General features: G+C 41.5%; 1 protein-coding gene across 1 annotated transcript in view; it reads left to right on the top strand.

The window, feature by feature from the left end:
- LOC122792701 (germinal-center associated nuclear protein-like) overlaps window positions 1-16,594 on the top strand; it is a 1,487,771-nt gene that overhangs the window by 194,612 nt on the left and 1,276,565 nt on the right. Inside the window, exon 4 of the mRNA XM_044060286.1 lies at window positions 9,658-9,736. Coding sequence (XP_043916221.1) covers window positions 9,658-9,736 — 79 coding nt within the window. The remainder of the gene's footprint in view (window positions 1-9,657; window positions 9,737-16,594) is intronic.

The following is a 16,594-nucleotide window of genomic DNA, read 5'->3' as shown; positions in this document are numbered from 1 at the left end:
TACTTTTCAACTTTTTTTTTGTCCCAATGGGACCCCTAGTGTAGTGGTTCACATGGTGTCTCTGTCTGCAGCTAAAGGCTACTATGGCATGTTTTATGTGGAAATACCTGCTGACTAGGGGAATGCAGCGTTCTAAGGTAGTTCTGCTGTGGTAAATCTCTTCTGTGTGAAAAGCTAAAGGAGAGAGCTATTGAGGTTGGCTTAAGATTTCCTGAATATTGACAGTTATACCTCTAGTTACAGCCAGTGGACAGTGGAACTGCAGCTAGTCCCTACCCCCTTTTTTTTAGTATGGATAGCTGATGGTACTTGCTGTTATTTCCATTTCTAGTGACAGTGCTTGGACCCAATTTTCTGCTGGAGTAGTTAGACAATAAAACATGTGAGCCTGTAGTTTGAAGCCCTCTGCACTGGTTCCAGATTTTTTGAATCTACACCAGTATCTTGCAAACTAGCATTTTTAGTGTTTTAGTCAAGTTCCTTGTTACTGAATTTTTTTTTCTTCTTAAATTAAGCTGAGAGGGATATTGTATCAGACAGGGAACTTACAACAGGGCACTTTGATGCTTCAGACAACAGACCTCTTCTATCCCTCACTCTCTGGCATTTCATTTGTGATGACTTGATGAAAACTTGTAAATTGACATGCGTTTAAAGTAACAGTATTTTTTTTTTGCATTTTATACCAACCTAATAATGCGTTATTATCGTAGGTGGGGGGGTGGGCACATTTGGACAGCTTGTGTAGAACTTTTTTTTCCCATTTCATATGGCAATCAGTACCCCTACATGTTCTTGGCCTGGCTATCTTCTCCCACCCCCTTGTACAACTGGATGTTCTTGTTTTAGTTTAAAGCACTTGTTTTACCAGGACAAATGCTTGTGGACTTTTCCTGTCCCTTCCTTTTCTAGTCAAATTATATTTATTTGCAGAAAAGGTGTTGCTCTTATTTTTGCATGTTGTATGATACATAGGGATAGAATGTTATGTGGAACCCAAGATACTGAGTTTCAGGTAAGGGGCCTTGACACTGGAGGGAGAGCATCACTGGGGTAAGAATGGGTGTCTTTGATGCTGCTGCTTTTTTTGTCCTCTTGCTGTCTGCTGACTGCCTCCCCTTGGACAATTACCCTCTTTATTTCCATTATCTGGGCCAAAGCAAGATGTTATTAAGGCAGCCATCATGTTTTTGCTGTTTAGTTCTTTAGGTTTCTGTGCATGCCTAGTGAGTATTCTTGAGGGGGGCACAGAACAGGACTGCCATTTGCTTTCTTGAGTTATGTATGTTTGCAAGTGGCCCCAGCTGCTAGGATGAACACAGGGCACATTTTTCCATTCTCCACTGGGGAAATCTGTGCACTTTGTTCCCTCCCACTTTTCAATGAAAGGCAGTTGAGCACAGCCCTTTCACCCCACTCCATTTCTTGCCATCCCCAGCAGATGCTAGATTCCTTGATCAAATTCTGCTTACTTTAGTTGCAGTCAGGACTTCATCCATCTACTTCTGCAGCGCTGCCTGTGGCTCCCCTATTATTGGGGAGAGGTTGCTTTCTTGCCCTATCTTGGTAGAGGCCTGAGGTTCTAAACTAAATATTGAGAAAATATTCAGAAGTGCGTCCAGTTTTCTGCAGTAGATGGTATGCACGTGTTAACATCTATATATGGATTTCCTAGACTTTCACTGCACACTGTAGGACTGGTGTTATGTGGGTGACCTTGGTCTCTACTTTCCTTTTCTGATTGAGTAGAGGAACCGGTACATGGCAGATGGTGGACATTGGGGAAGGCATGAAAATTGTAAATGGGGGAGGGGAATAAGCCAGTTCCTTGTGAGTGAGACTGGTTTATGAATTAGGTATACCATAGTTTGCTATTTTCCATATGTTATTCCCTATTACATAGGGTGTTCATATGTGGTGTACTTTAGAATGGCAGTTTGAGAAGTATTTTTTTTCTGGTCATTTTGTAAGTTTGTCTACTCACTCACCAAAACGAAAGTTCTTTGCCTGTTATAATAGGTACCTACTGGAATGTCACAATTAAAAAAGTTAAAGCACATGGGTTTATAGAATTGTGCATTAAATGCATTAGATATTAGGTTCTCAGGTTTGTCCTGATTTTGCATTTAAGTTATTTTAGTAGCTGCATTTCCTTCTCTCAATTATGCAGTATGATCGACAAACATGACTTTATTACTTGTCCACAAGGACTCCAGGGCACATGATGCTTGCAGATTGTATAGATGAAAAACACTTGTGATGATACTGGTGGAAGAGAACCGCTGTTCCATTTTTGACATTGCATCCACCCTTCTATATTCTACAAATTCCATTTTCTTTTTCCTTCAGACATCCTTAAACCACATCTGGGTTTGCATGATTACAAATACTAGTCTTCATGGAGTGCCATTTTACTGCAGTAGATCAACCAAAATAATGCTCAACTAAATTTTCAAAGTATTTTGAAAATGTCTTTTGCTGTGTGGGTGTTGTGCCTCTCCCAGTCACATGAAGGGGGTGACTTCTGCAAACTCTAGCTTAACTGTTGTAACTGTGAATTACCACATCTTGGGAATACATGATACAGCGTGTTCACATTTGGTCAATTGGATGCTCGCATTCTGCCTGTAGCAGGTGTCACCTGATTGAAAGTAATTTTGTGGATACCGTATACTGTTTGCCACTGCTTCTGACAGTGTATTTCTGGTCCCAGAATCATCTATGTGAAACAGGTGCATGTCAGATTCTTTTTTCAGCAGCAGCCCTTGCTTCCTCCTTCCCTTTTTTATTTTTTCAGTTCAACTTCTCCCCCACACTTATTTCCAGTAATGCATTCCATTGATGTAATGTCAGCTTTGTCCCCCCATTTATTTTCTTGTCAGTTGTCAGAACTATTTTCTTTTTGCCATACTTCTTTTGTTATCACTTTGCCACTTTTCTTTATTTGGATAGTTAGACCACTTCTGTCCCATAGCAACAGTTTAGGTCCCCCAATCGATACCCTTGAATTTTTTTGCGTAGTACACTACCAAATATCTTTCTGAAGTCTAGATACGCCTCATTCTTTGGACTTACTTTTTTTACCTTGTTATGGACACAGTCATAGTAATGGATCATTTTGGAGTTGTAGGAGTTTTCCTGAAGTCATCTGGTTGTTCTTCTGCAAGATGTTCATCAGCCTATCATATGGAATACTTTCCATACACCTTGGAACCAAAAAAAGTCCTCCAGGTGTGGTGAGTCATGGTACCTTCTTGGAATGACCGTTGTGCAAGTCAGCTACTGTTCTCTTCATGCTGTGCAACTCCAGTAAACTTCTAAGACAGGGTTGTATAGTTCCCAACCCCTCCCCCCATTCATGTAGCACTTCTGTCAGACCAGAGAGGATGGGAATACATATTGTCTGGATGCTATAAAGTCTATTATCATAGTCCATCATTTTTCATTTCCTGTTTCCTCTAAAGAAGATGTTCTTCATCTCACATTGCTGCAGTCCTTACACTTGGGGTAGTCTGCTGTCCTCGGTCGGCCCGAATATCAAAGTATAAGGCTGACGTCGGTCAAGGCGCATTTGACTGACATCAGAACGTCAGGGTACAAATGCGCATGACCGACGTCATATCCTCAGTCTTTTTTGCCGCATGGTCCGATGCAGAAGCAGCATTGCAAGTGCCGGTTGGCGTTATGAGATTTTTCGATTTCGAAGTTTCAGACCGAGTTCAAAGTTGGCTAAGTACCCCGTTGGGGAATATTTTAGTTTTTTCTTGCCTCAGTGATTTACCGGATGTCAGAAAAAGTCAATAATTGCATTTCTTGTGGGAAACAGATACCGCATAGAGATTATCATACTTTGTGTATTCCTTGCTTAGGGCCTGAGCACGACGTTGTTGGCTGTCGCTCTTGTGCTAGATTCAATAAACGCACTATAAAGAGAAGGTTGGATTGTGCCAGGTTAGTCTTTGGGAAGCGGTGCAATTATAAAATGCCGTCGGATGCTCCGACGCCCGCTTCTTCGAAGAAGCACAAGGACAAAGCAGTTAAGCCTAGGCTAGAAGAACCGTCTGTACCGGACGCCGGTTCTTTAGAGGTGTCGGTGGAGCCGGTGGCTCCACCGGAGGTTTCTTTGTGTTCCCAGGGTGAGACTTTATTATTGCAAGATGTGGCCTCTCAGGAGGCAGGTCAGGCTGAGGGGGCTTCTCAGGTTACTATACTCCCCTCCCTTCCTAGGGTGGCTAGGCCCTCTCCTTCTGTTTCAAAGGCTTCTCCCAGGGGCAGGCCAGGTTCTATTTCTATTGGTGTCACTCCTAGTTCTTCTGGAACTGTGCCCAAGAAGCATATGCTTAAAATGGCAGAAGATTTGATTACTTTGATTAGGGGTTCTTTGCCCCCTCCTGATAAGAGACCTAGGGTGGAGCCTGAGCTAGGGAGTTTTGAGCAGGCTTCAGATGTTTCAGAGTCTTCGGCTGAAGACTTGCAGGAGTACTCTTCTTATTCTGATTCTGATGTGGATGATTCTACTCCTTCTGCTTCTCCTCCTGAGGATTTTTCTTTTTCAGAAACTCTTCATTCCATGAGGGAGCATTTTAAGTGGGAAGGTCAGGACTTCTCTGATTCCAGGAAAAGGCTTGGGGAATTTTTGTTTTTACCCCAGCATAGGCCTTTGGCTATACCTCCTGTTTTGGATGTAGTGGAAGATGTTTTTACAGAGGCTTCTCTTAATCCTGATTCTTTGCCTCCTGCTCCTGTTAAACCGGATAGGTATTACAGGGTGCCTGAAGCTCATAAGTTTCTTTTTAAGAGTCCTAGGGCAGACCCAGAAACTGTTAGCCAGGGGCCTAAAGGTGTTAAGGCTTCTGTTGTAAAGAATCCGGTTCCTGCAGACAAAGAAGCCAGGGCCTTGGATAGATGGGGAAAGAAAGTTTATACTTCTTCCACTCTTGCTATGAGGGCTTTGAATTGCCAGTTTCACATGTTGAAATACCAAAACTATCTCCTTTCACAATTGAAGGCTAAGGTTGATGCTCTGGCAGAAGGTATTGATTGTAAAGAGTTGCAAGATTTAGTACATGTTTCTGAACAGGTGGGTAAGCATTCTTTGCAATGTGGTTTTGATGCTGTACAGGCCTCGTCTAGGGTGGCTGCCACTGGGTCAGTTCTTCGCAGGCACGCCTGGCTGAGGGATCAGAATTTGTCTGACCATGTTAAAACAAGGATTTTAGATGCTCCTTTGCAATCTGACGTGTTGTTTGGTTCTCCTGTTGAGGCAGTTTTAAAGAAAATGGAAGACAAGGCTAAGTCTATGCAGACTGTTAAAGATTTTTGCAGGTCCAGCCTCCAAAGTTTAGTAGAAATTGGCCTACTAAGGGGTGGGCGTATCCTTCTTATGATTCCCAGTCTAGGGGTAGATCTAGACGTGGTAGGGGTAGAGCTCAGGGCTCTTTCAGGCCTAGAACAGGGAGTTCTCCTGCACAGTCTTCGGTGAGGGCAGGGGTCAGTCCTTTCGTAAACAGACCCAATGACCTACCTTTTCAGCTGCCAGAGCCTTCTCGTCTGGCAGCACCTTTGGGAGGAAGGTTGGCACTTTTCAAAGAAAATTGGAGTTTAATTACCCAAGACAGATGGGTATTGGATATCATACACCACGGCTACAGGTTTTATTTCCATACCTTGCCTCCTTTCAAAGGCATGCCAGACGTTCCTCCTCAACAAAGAATAGAGGCTCACAAGCAAGTTTCTCTGTTGCTCCAAATAGGGGCCATACTGCCGGTCCCTATGCCAGAAGTGGGCCTAGGATTTTATTCTCGCCTGTTCCTAGTACCAAAGAAGGGGAACACGTGGAGACCAATTTTGGATTTATCTATCCTAAACACTTATCTGGACATTCCCAAGTTCAAAATGTTGACGTTGCAGCAGCTTTTACCTCTGCTGGGCAAAGATCATTGGATGGTAACTTTGGATCTCAAGGAGGCTTACCTTCATGTTCCTATCAGACTAAGTTGCAGGAAGTATCTGCGTTTTCGAGCTGGGACTTCTCACTATCAGTTCTCTGCATTGCCCTTTGGCTTATCTACTGCGCCCAGAGTGTTCACGAAAGTTCTGGCTCCAGTGATAGCTTTCTTCAGGCTAAAAGGAATACAGATCTATCCTTATTTGGACGACTGCCTGATTCTGGCTCAAGGACGGAAGAGCTTCTTCATCATTTGGAATATGTGATAGCAGTGCTAAGATGCCTGGGGTATTCTGTGAGCGAAATAAAGTCCAGTCTAGTACCCTCTCAGGACATGTGCTTTCTGGGTGTGAGACTGAATACAGCATCCCAGATGGCCTTTTAACCCCGGACAAACAAAAGAGTCTATCCCTTTACTTCCATCAACTATCTCATCAGTCCGGGCTGACTGCAAGGACAGTCCTTCAAGCCTTAGGGTTCATGGCATCTTGTATTCTGGTGCTTCCCAATGCCAAACTGCATATGAGGAAGCTACAATGGTATCTCAAAATGTATGGACACAGCACTGCCAGGATCTGGACACTGTCATTCAAATAATACCTTGCATTCAAAAGGAATTTTTGTGGTGGGCTCAGGAATGTCACCTAAACAAGGGACTCTCTGTGACCCGGCCAGAGGCGAGTCAGATTTTAACGACAGATGCCTCAGACAAAGCTTGGGAGCTCATCTAAATGGAAAGTGGATACAAGACAAGTGGCCTGCCAGACTACAACATCTACATATCAACATGAAGGAGATGTTAGCAGTCCAGTTTGCATTAATAGCTTTCAAGGAATTACTTCTTCCAGGGCAGGTGTTGATTCTAACAGACAACACAACTGTCATGTGGTACATCAACAAGCAAGGGGAACGATTCTTATCCACTATGCAGGCAAGCAATGATTTTGTGGGAGACTGCTCTCAGTTTACAGCTCAATCTTCAGGCAAGGTTTCTGCCAGGAGCACAGAACTCCTTAGCAGATGTGTTGAGCAGACGAATTATGGATCCCCACGAGTGGAAATTGGATCCTCATGTATTTCAGAAATTGACAGTGTCATGGGGAACTCCAGACATAGATCTGTTCGCTTCTCCACTAAACCATCAGCTGCCAAAGTTTTGCACAAAAAGGTTTCATCCCACAGCTTGGAGAGTGGATGCTCTTTCTTTCAATTGGAGCAATCTTCATGTGTATGCCTTTCCACCTCTGCCTCTCCTCCCAAAGGTACTTCTAAAGGTCAGACAGGACAAGCCAAGGATGATTTTAATAGCTCCGGATTGGCCTCGACAGCACTGGTACCCATTACTGAGAAGTCTGGTACGGAAGCTTCCATGGCCTTTGCCTTCGATTCCACACCTGTTGTCACAGGAGGACAGCCATTTGCTCAATGTCAAGCTTCACTCTCTGCACCTAACAGCCTGGCATATTCTGTTTTGAACCATAGTGGGCCTCCACTTCCTCAGCAAGTTTTGAATGTTATTTTGGAAGCTAGAAGGCCTAGTACAAGAAAAGTGTACGCAGACAAATGGAAGAGATTTTTATTTTGGAGTGCAGCAAAAGATTTTGATGTTTCTGAGCCTAATTTGTGTGTGGCTCTTCAATATCTTACTGAGTTACTAGACAAAGGTTTGTCTTTCTCTTCTATTAAAGTTCATGCTGCAGCAATTTCGCTCACTATGATTGCGACCCACCATTGTTTTCTCATCCTTTGTTCAAGCAATTTCTTAGAGGGGCAAAGAATATAAGACCCCCAAGAGCTCCTACTCCTGCTTGGGATCTCAATTTTGTGTTGGAGAAACTCACTCTACAACCTTTTGAGCCTGCAGCTACTTCTGAGTTGAAATATTTGTCATGGAAGACTGCTTTTTGTTGGCCATTACCTCTGCAAGAAGGGTTTCTGAATTGCAGGCCCTTATGGCGGTTGAGCCTTTCTTGATTTTCCATAAGGATAGGGTATCATTACGCACTAATCCTTCCTTTATGCCTAAGGTGGTTTCTAGTGTGGCTTTAAACCAAACTATTCATTTGCCTACTTTTTATGCAAATCCCCAAAATAAAGGGGAAAAGATTTTGCACACTTTAGATGTACACAGGCAGTTGCGTTATTATTTGGACAGAACTAAAGGGTTCAGGCAGTCTCAGCAGTTGTTTGTTTCTTTTGCTTTGAGTTCTCAGGGCAAGCCTGTGTCAAAACAAACTATTTCTAAGTGGATTGGGTTTTGCATTGCTTTCTGTTATTCCCATCATGGCAAGGAGATTCCAGCTGGGATTAGGCCTCATTCCACTAGGGCTACTGCCACTTCAACAGCTTTTTTGAGGGGAGTGGCAACCAAGGATATTTTGGAGGCAGCTACTTGGAGTTCAGTGCATACTTTCTCTAGGCATTATCACCTGCCACTTTACTCTAAATCCAGGCCTGGTTTTGCCACTGCTGTTTTGCAGGGCATTTTGGCAGCTCCTGCTTCCTTGTAGTTAGCCATCCTCCCTTACCTCTGCTTTGGGGTTCTACCCAAGTGTAAGGACTGCAGCAATGTGAGATGAAGAACATAGTACAGTTTTGTACCTACCATAAATGTAGATGTTCGAAGATCCACATTGCTGCAGTCCAATTTACCCTCCCTCCTTCCCCTCTGTAGTTAGAGGTGGTTGTGTGGGTTGGGTTGTACATATTGTGTATATTGTATATATTGTACATATAATTAGTGCAAGGGTGGTTGGTTGGTTGTTTGCTGTCTTTTGGTTTTGACCTTTATTTTTAGGGTCTTCTGACATCTGGGGCAAGAAAAGACTGAGGATATGACGTCGGTCATGCGCATTTGTACCCTGACGTTCTGATGTCAGTCAAATGCGCCTTGACCGACGTCAGCCTTATACTTTGATATTCGGGCCGACCGAGGACAGCGGACTACCCCAAGTGTAAGGACTGCAGCAATGTGGATCTTCGAACATCTACATTTATGGTAGGTACAAAACTGTACTTTTTCCTGTCTTGTGTAGTCTCATCCATACCCATTTCCTAAATGCATATTTTGACTGATCTCAACCATTCTCATCTTCATGCTGTCAGGTAACTTGGTGTATTGTTCAGTCTCTTAAGTTGTGAATTGCTTTATACCTTCTTCCATTGGCCATCTTTTCTAGGGTTGCATTGAGCTGTTGAATAGGGCTTCTTTTTTTCTAATCCTTTATCTTTATTTCAGTCTTTCTAGCTTTCCTGTTTTATTTAGAAACCTCTTGCACCAGCATGTGGTGATAGTCTTCCAGTGGAGTTGTGGGTCTTTTGATCAAGTGTTTGTTAGACTGTTTTTGTAAGAATAGTGCCCAGTTGGGCACTATGGTAAATTCAACTTTTTGTAAAAGATTTCTGTTCATTGGACAAACCTGTGTCCTAAAGTAATGTGATACAGGCAGTCATGTGACCTTCAAATCTCATTTTTTTTTACTAGCTTAAAATACTTAGAAGACCCTATGTTTCTTTTTTCTTGCCATTGATGTAAACCCTTTATTATGGCAGTTAAACAGAATCTGTCTGGCAAGTTAATTTTTCATATTGTGCATATAAACAGAATTATTCCAGAGATATCTGTGGGAGGTTACTGTACATTTATCGTGTTTTTGAGGTTTTTGTCTTGTGCAGTCTGTGTCTCAAGAAGTACATTTGTGTTTCTCTAGGCTTCAGCAAACCGTGCTAAGATACATGGAACTACTTTTCGCATGAAGAAACTGAATATCTTTTGGCAGAAGAAAAGAAGTAAGTTTTTTCTTTTTATAAGAGTATTTCAAGTCTCACTTATAGCAGAAGTCCAGGAGATGTATTGGATCTTGTAAAGTTAGGGTAATGACACAAACTCCACAGTACTTTGTAGCTAGCCGCCAAATATCTTGGGCTGCTGATCTTTTTAAAGTTTTATGGGATAGATAACTGCTTTCATTTCTGTCTCACAACACAATACCTTAAAGGTTGTCTTCTTAACTGTTTTTAAATACATTTTCCTCTTTGTATCTAGGGACCTTTTTATTCCTTGTTTATATCCTTAACTTTGATGGACAATCTTCCTCTAAGCCAAATGTTTTGGAGCATAAGCCACGTTTTACTTCTATGAAGATTAGATAGCGATGCCAAAATATGTCCAAGTGCATCATGTGTTGCTAGTTTGATTGCATTACTACAGACTTGTGTTTATTTTGTGTTCTTGATTTAGTTTGTTGAAATAGGTTTCTTTTGATCATTCATGCATATCTGTGCTTTAAATGTGTTTGTGTACACACATTCCATTCATTGAATATTGCTTGCAGTTGTAAATGTCTGAAATCATAGACATTAATTGTAGATTAAAACTGTTTGCTCCTGCACAAGAAAGCAAGTTGGCCACCCACTTCTCATGGCTCCTGTAGTGCATGGCAGTGTATAGTTCTAAGTGTCAATACCTAGCTACCGAAAGTTTGCATGGCATATATTTATTTATTTTTACATTTGTTGACCAGGGAAGTCCGATGGGATGTATGTCCATTTTTATTGGAGGTTCAGGGAGAAAAGCTCCACAGTTAAATTTTAAGCAAAATATAAGGTGTATACAGAAGCATTCAAATTTACATAAATAGTGCCAAACTTAACATTGACTAGTAACATAACATTAAAGCTTAAGATTTAACATATTGTGGTGCTGCGGTAGTGTTGTCGCCTCACAGTAAGACGCTGTCCGATTCGATTCTCAGCTAAGAGCGTCTACTGTGTGGAGACATGCATGAATGGGCGTACCTTCATTGAAGGTTGTGCGTCAGGGCTGGCAACTCGGCACGTAAAAATCTACTGCCAGTCATCAACGGACTGGAGTTCCGCTGTGGCGACTCCTAACCGGGAAAAGCAGAAAGACACAACAACAACATAGACTGAACACATCTTTTAGAGTTTTAGGTTGAGGCATTACATAATGGTGAGCATTGTTAGTAGGGGTTGCATTTTTTGCTTTATACAGTTGATTGTGAGCAAGTAAGCCACAGTAGGTGGTATAGCAACAAAGAGAGCAAAGATTAGACATAGTAGGGAGTATATTAACAGGGCAAGAGACAGAGATGGGAAATTGGATAACAGCTTAAGTAAGAAAAGCAGGAAGTGTAAGTAGTTGTAAGTATAGTAAGAGTAGAGATGTAAAGAGCAAAGTAAAGTTTAGCTGATAAATAGCTGCGTCCTATGGGTATTGACTAAGGGGTTAGAATTAGAGGTGGAACTGGAAGGAAGCTAGAGAAGTTGCATTCTTTTGGTGATCAAGCTGAAGTCAGAGGGCAAGAGTAAGGGGAGAGGGGGGGGGGTGTCAGGCAGTTGTAGATGTTGACCAGTAATCTGAAAATGTGTGCTTCGTCAGTACAAAAGGATACTCAAGCCACCTTGAACAGTAAAGGCTCCACTAAAAGAAAATGTACTCAGAAAATTAATTTATTACATTATGTTAGATAAACGTGTAGACAAAGCTCCAAATTATGTACATGGGGTTCCAAGATGGTGGTAGTAGTATGAACAACTAAAAACAGAGCTTTGGGTTGACAGTCATTAAAAACAGCAAAGGCCTGCAAATTTCTATTAACCGCTAACAGAAATTGATATTGAAGTGTGGAAGGTCAACAAAGAAGAGAGAAAATGCAATTAAAGGGGAGGACTGTGAAAACATGGAAAGGTACTGACAGCACTCTGGTGAAGATGTGGGAAAAGCAGATGGTAGTGGCAGCTGAAGGAGAAATTCCTTCAGTCACCCTAGAGAATAAGGTTGAGTAAATGCACTCTGAGATTTTTAAGATATCTGACTCCTTGTTAGATTACATAGAAACCAACAGAAGGCTGCAGGGAGTAGAAGGCGTTTTAACCAGACACTGAGATAAAATAAATAGTATGCAGACTACTTGAAAGGGGATAAAAAGATGAAATGAATCAACAAGTAAAATATGAACAAATGTACAGAAAGTGATTAAACTTGAAAATAGATCTCAAGGGAGCAGTAATAAGAGGTTTACAGCAGTACAAGAACAAATCAAAAGAAAAGGCTGTAAGGATTTTGACAAAATGTTTCCGTTCTTGGACTTGTCTTCCTGTTGCGGATACTAAACTAGAACAAGCACATAGCGTGAATGTTCCTAAACTAAGATTGAGAAAGCACCTGAGACCTATGATTAAGCTGCAGGCATATTAGTTAAAAGGACAAACTATGTGCGTCTTGGGAGGAAGGGATCTACTTAATAAAATGGAGATACAGGTATCTTGGGATAATAACTTCACTACAAACACAAAGTAACAGAAATGCATTTTTTCCTTCTGTAAGAATATGGAGAGAAGTAAAACTTTATTCAAATGATTGTTTTATGCATCTCTTGGAATTTTCTACCCGGTGGGATTAAAAACGTACAGTGGTTATCAACAGGTAAGTGATGAGCTGAATTGGAGCCAGGAGAAGTTAATGAAGGAATGGGTAACCAATTAACAAATGCTGAAAAGTAAACTGTGGGTACTTTAACATAGATTTCCTGCAAAGCCCTTTCCTGTTTTTCAAAAGAAAAGGATGGATAAAAACTGAGGAGATAAAACCATTAAAAAAAAAAAAAAGTGTGAAAGTCCGTAAAAGCAAAGCACTGTAAACACAGTGAGGACAGAAGCTGAAATGTATGGATATATCTTTATAACGATCAAGGATGTTTTGTATAACAAAAATGTAAGCTTATTCTAAATCCTATTTTGAGAAAACTGAAATCAGTACATGCTGGTGAAAAAACATTTTTATTAATATAAATGTAGACAATGTGTCTGATATTTCAGATCTCGTTTAAAAATGAGTTCATACACAATAGGATGTGGGGCTATTGCATGCTGTCTGCCAAAAGTTCTGTTTTATTTGAAACTGTAAGCTATGCTGTTTTGCTTCCGGTGAAAGTTCTGTGACTTTTGAAGGAAGGGCGTAAGGTAGAAGAATAAAAATAATTAATGAAAAATGAAACTAATATATATGATGGAGATATTTAGACAGTAATGCATGAAGTTAGCCCTGGTGACTATAGCTTTAGACTTGGTGACAGCTGCACCAGTGCTTCATGAAAGCATTTTTATCTACTGCTGTAGTTAGTGCCGGGGCAAAGAGCAGTAAACGTCAGTTATTGGAAAGTTATGATGTAATACAAGGGGAAGAAACTGAGGGAATGGCTTATCTTGGTACAGTACTTAACAAGCTTGACATTTCAAAATTAGCTGCGACATCCAAGACTTAAGTAATTGGGGAAGAGTTAAATAGTATGCATCAGGCATAGAAATGAATAACTATCAAAACTGAAATGTATTCTAACTGAAAACAGGTGGATAACAGTATGTGAATGTCTAGGAACACTGGAGCAGTTTTCACAGCTTTATAACCTGCTTGCTATTGGCAAGTTAAAGAAATAAGTTGGTGAGAGATTCTGTTTTTGCCAGAGAAGTTAAAAATTGGGCTAGTTATCTTTTGGAAACATTCAAGCAATAATAGCCTTGGAATCTGTAACCTTAGGTTCTGTCCTGGCTGCATCAGAGCTTTTTTGTAAACAGCTAGACATTCTTCTGTGGTCAGAGTTAAGGCTTAGAGAAGTAAACCTTAATTCATGGGGGGGGGTTAAAAACTCATCCAGTAGTTGTGTAATAGACAAAATAAATTGAAACAGTTTTTGGGTAAGCATAACTATTTAAGATATGCATGGCACTTGAATTCCCCTGATTTGTTTACAACAGAGATTATTTTTGTCACCATTGATCTTGTCAAGCTATTCTGTTATTCTCCGTTATCTGGGTTTAGAATGATTTTCAGAAATGCTTTTGAAATGTGAGCTTCTTGACAGCAGGGTTATTAATTTACCATTTCTTATGGAGTTCGTTTTAACTAGTAATTTTTATTGTTTCAGTGGTAAATGTAAACAAAAAAGTGGATCTAATGTCAATTTTCATTCATTCTTGTCTGATGGGTTCAGTTCCAAACACTCGGAACCGACTCGGCCGTTATACAAAGTTTACACCAGCCAAAACGTCTCGAGCTAAGGTTCTACCCACACTGCCTCTCTTCTCATTACTTCAGATCTCGTTTGCCGCATAGAAAATTGGATGCATTAGCTAATGCTCTCAGCTTAGTGCTTAAAAAATTTATTATTTGCCTAATTATACTATTGCACTTTAATACCTACCGTCATTTAAGTCTTTTTTCATGTGAGTGAACTCTTTGAAGCTTTCTACCCCCGTTGTTTTACCTCAGGGTATTTCTCCTTTACCATTGCTGATATTAGGCCTTTCCTTCAATCTTACTGTTGGTAACCTTTCAATACCATTGCTGGTATTTTTTCTCCTGCTTCTTTCCCTCCTTTACCCATGTGGGTATTCTATATATATATATATATATATATATATATATATATCATAATTGATGTACAATATATATTAAAAAAAAGGGGGGGTTTACTTTTCTAAACTATATTCTTTCCCCTTTTTCACTAAGAGTGTGTGTGTGTCTGTGTGTGTGCGTACGGTGTATTTTGACTGGACATGGCAGAGAAACAAAAAGGAACCTTCGAGTTCAAACACTGTAAGGACTGTGGCAGAAAGATGCCCAATTCCGATGGTCATCTTTCTTGCATCTGTTGTCTGGGTATCCCTCATCCAGAAGTTGAACCTCCTTGTGATATCTGTAAGGGCTTTAGTGCCTGAACTCAGACGGAGAGATAAAATAAGTTAATGCTCAAAGGCTTATTGATGTGTCCCTTTGATGAAGCTCTTTCTGAGATGGAGACTTCAGAATCTCCGAAGTCTGAGGCAAAAAAAAAAAACCTCCGTCATTTGGTACGATCTTCCCCTAAGGTACAGGACTCCAAATCTCAAAAATCCCAGGTTCTGTTTCTTCGGAACCGAATCAGTATCTGTGCCGTTTACTGTTGATCTTACACAAACCACTTCAGACTGACCACATCTTCTGCGCCGATGACCTCTCTGGCACCGACAATTGTTAAACCAACTCATTTGGTTCCATTTTCTCCCTCTATTCAGCAGACCATGGTCCTGAAGGTCGATGTTATAAGTACCCCCCCCGGACTAGATATTCCCCATCAATAGACCCCTTTTTGGGTCAGTAGCTGAGTCCCTTTGTGGAAAGACCTGAATCTCCTTTGGGAATTTCAACTCATTCCTCCAGGATTCTGTCCGAATAGGATGCATTCAGATTAGTGAATTAACTCTTGACAGCCAGAGGCATCCCTGCACCCTTTTGGACCTCCCTCCCTTCTGGAGCAGAGGCATACTCTTCCCACGACTCATATATATATATATATATATATATATATATATATATATATATATATATATATATATATATATATATATATATAGATATATATATATATATATATATATATATATATATATTCCTCCTTCAACCTCCCCCCAGGGCTTGGAGCCCATAGCTTCGATGTTCCCGGTGCCAACTGCCTCATTGCCGACAATGGATCTCGCCTCTGTGCCAGAATCTACTCTGTGGTCTTCAGCTCCTTCGAAACCATCATTCCCACATGACCGTGATTTGGCTGCCGGTTCCGGGATCCTTGGATCGGCTCCAACTTTTTCTTTAGAGCTGTCTGTGGCTCTTTGTGCCATGGTAGTGTCAAGTCCTCTCTCTGCTCCTGCTGTGAAGGGGCAGCTCTTCGGAGCGGGGTGTGACCTCTGTTCCAGGGTTGTCTTTCTCTGTTCTGGTCTCCCATCCCTCTTCAGGCAGGCCTGCCTTTCAGATTATGGAGAGAGCTTTAGTCTCAGCAGGTTCCCAGTTGGTTCCATCCCCATCGAGTGCCATATTTTTGCTCCCTCTGGTTCGCAGCTCCCACAATCTGCTATGTCTGGACAGCGAGCTGGAACAAAAGCAGCAAGGTACCAGAGTTCAGGGTCCCCCTTATTCGGAGTCCTCCTCAGAACTTCCCCCTGAGGAGCCACCCCACAAGAGATCATGCAAGAGGAAGCACCTGGATTCTCCAGAAGAATCTGTCACTGAGTATACAGATTACGATGGAGGGGAAGGGTCCCCACCATCACCCTCTGAAGATGGCTCTTTTGGAGGCATCCTGGAAAAATTTAAAAAAGAGGGGTGATTGGAAGCCTCAAACCCATCCTCTGAGGAATCTGTTTTCTTGCAAGCTTTTCATGCCGATCAGTATACTTCTTGGGTGACCCTGCCTGTTGACGAACTAATCAGGTTGATCATTCAGCATGCATGGGAGGCTCCTGACATCATAGAGCCTATTCCCCAGAGACCGGAAAAGATTCTTTCAGCCCCAGAGGATCAGCCCCATTGGTCTAAGGGTCTGCTAGTGGCTGCCATGATGGTGGTGGCGGTCACCAAAAAGGAACTCTGTCAAGAGAGTTAAACTGTCCATTCTCCAAACCGAGAATCCCTGATGATGGACAGATTCGGGAAGTGGGTCTTTGCTTCAACGACCTTTGCTATTTGGTTCTTGAACTCCTTGGCACACTTTACTAGACTCCAAAAGGATCCAGTAACTGAGCTTTCAGACTGGAGGCCAATCTTGCATCGTGGCCTATTGAACAAATTTGAGCAACAGACAAAATTCCGGA

Source organism: Protopterus annectens, chromosome 2.part0 (assembly GCF_019279795.1).
Source record: "Protopterus annectens isolate FY-2018-M chromosome 2.part0, PAN1.0, whole genome shotgun sequence".
NCBI lineage: Eukaryota > Metazoa > Chordata > Ceratodontiformes > Protopteridae > Protopterus > Protopterus annectens.
Note: the sequence above shows the minus strand (reverse complement) of the source record. Positions and strands in the feature narration are given on the sequence as shown.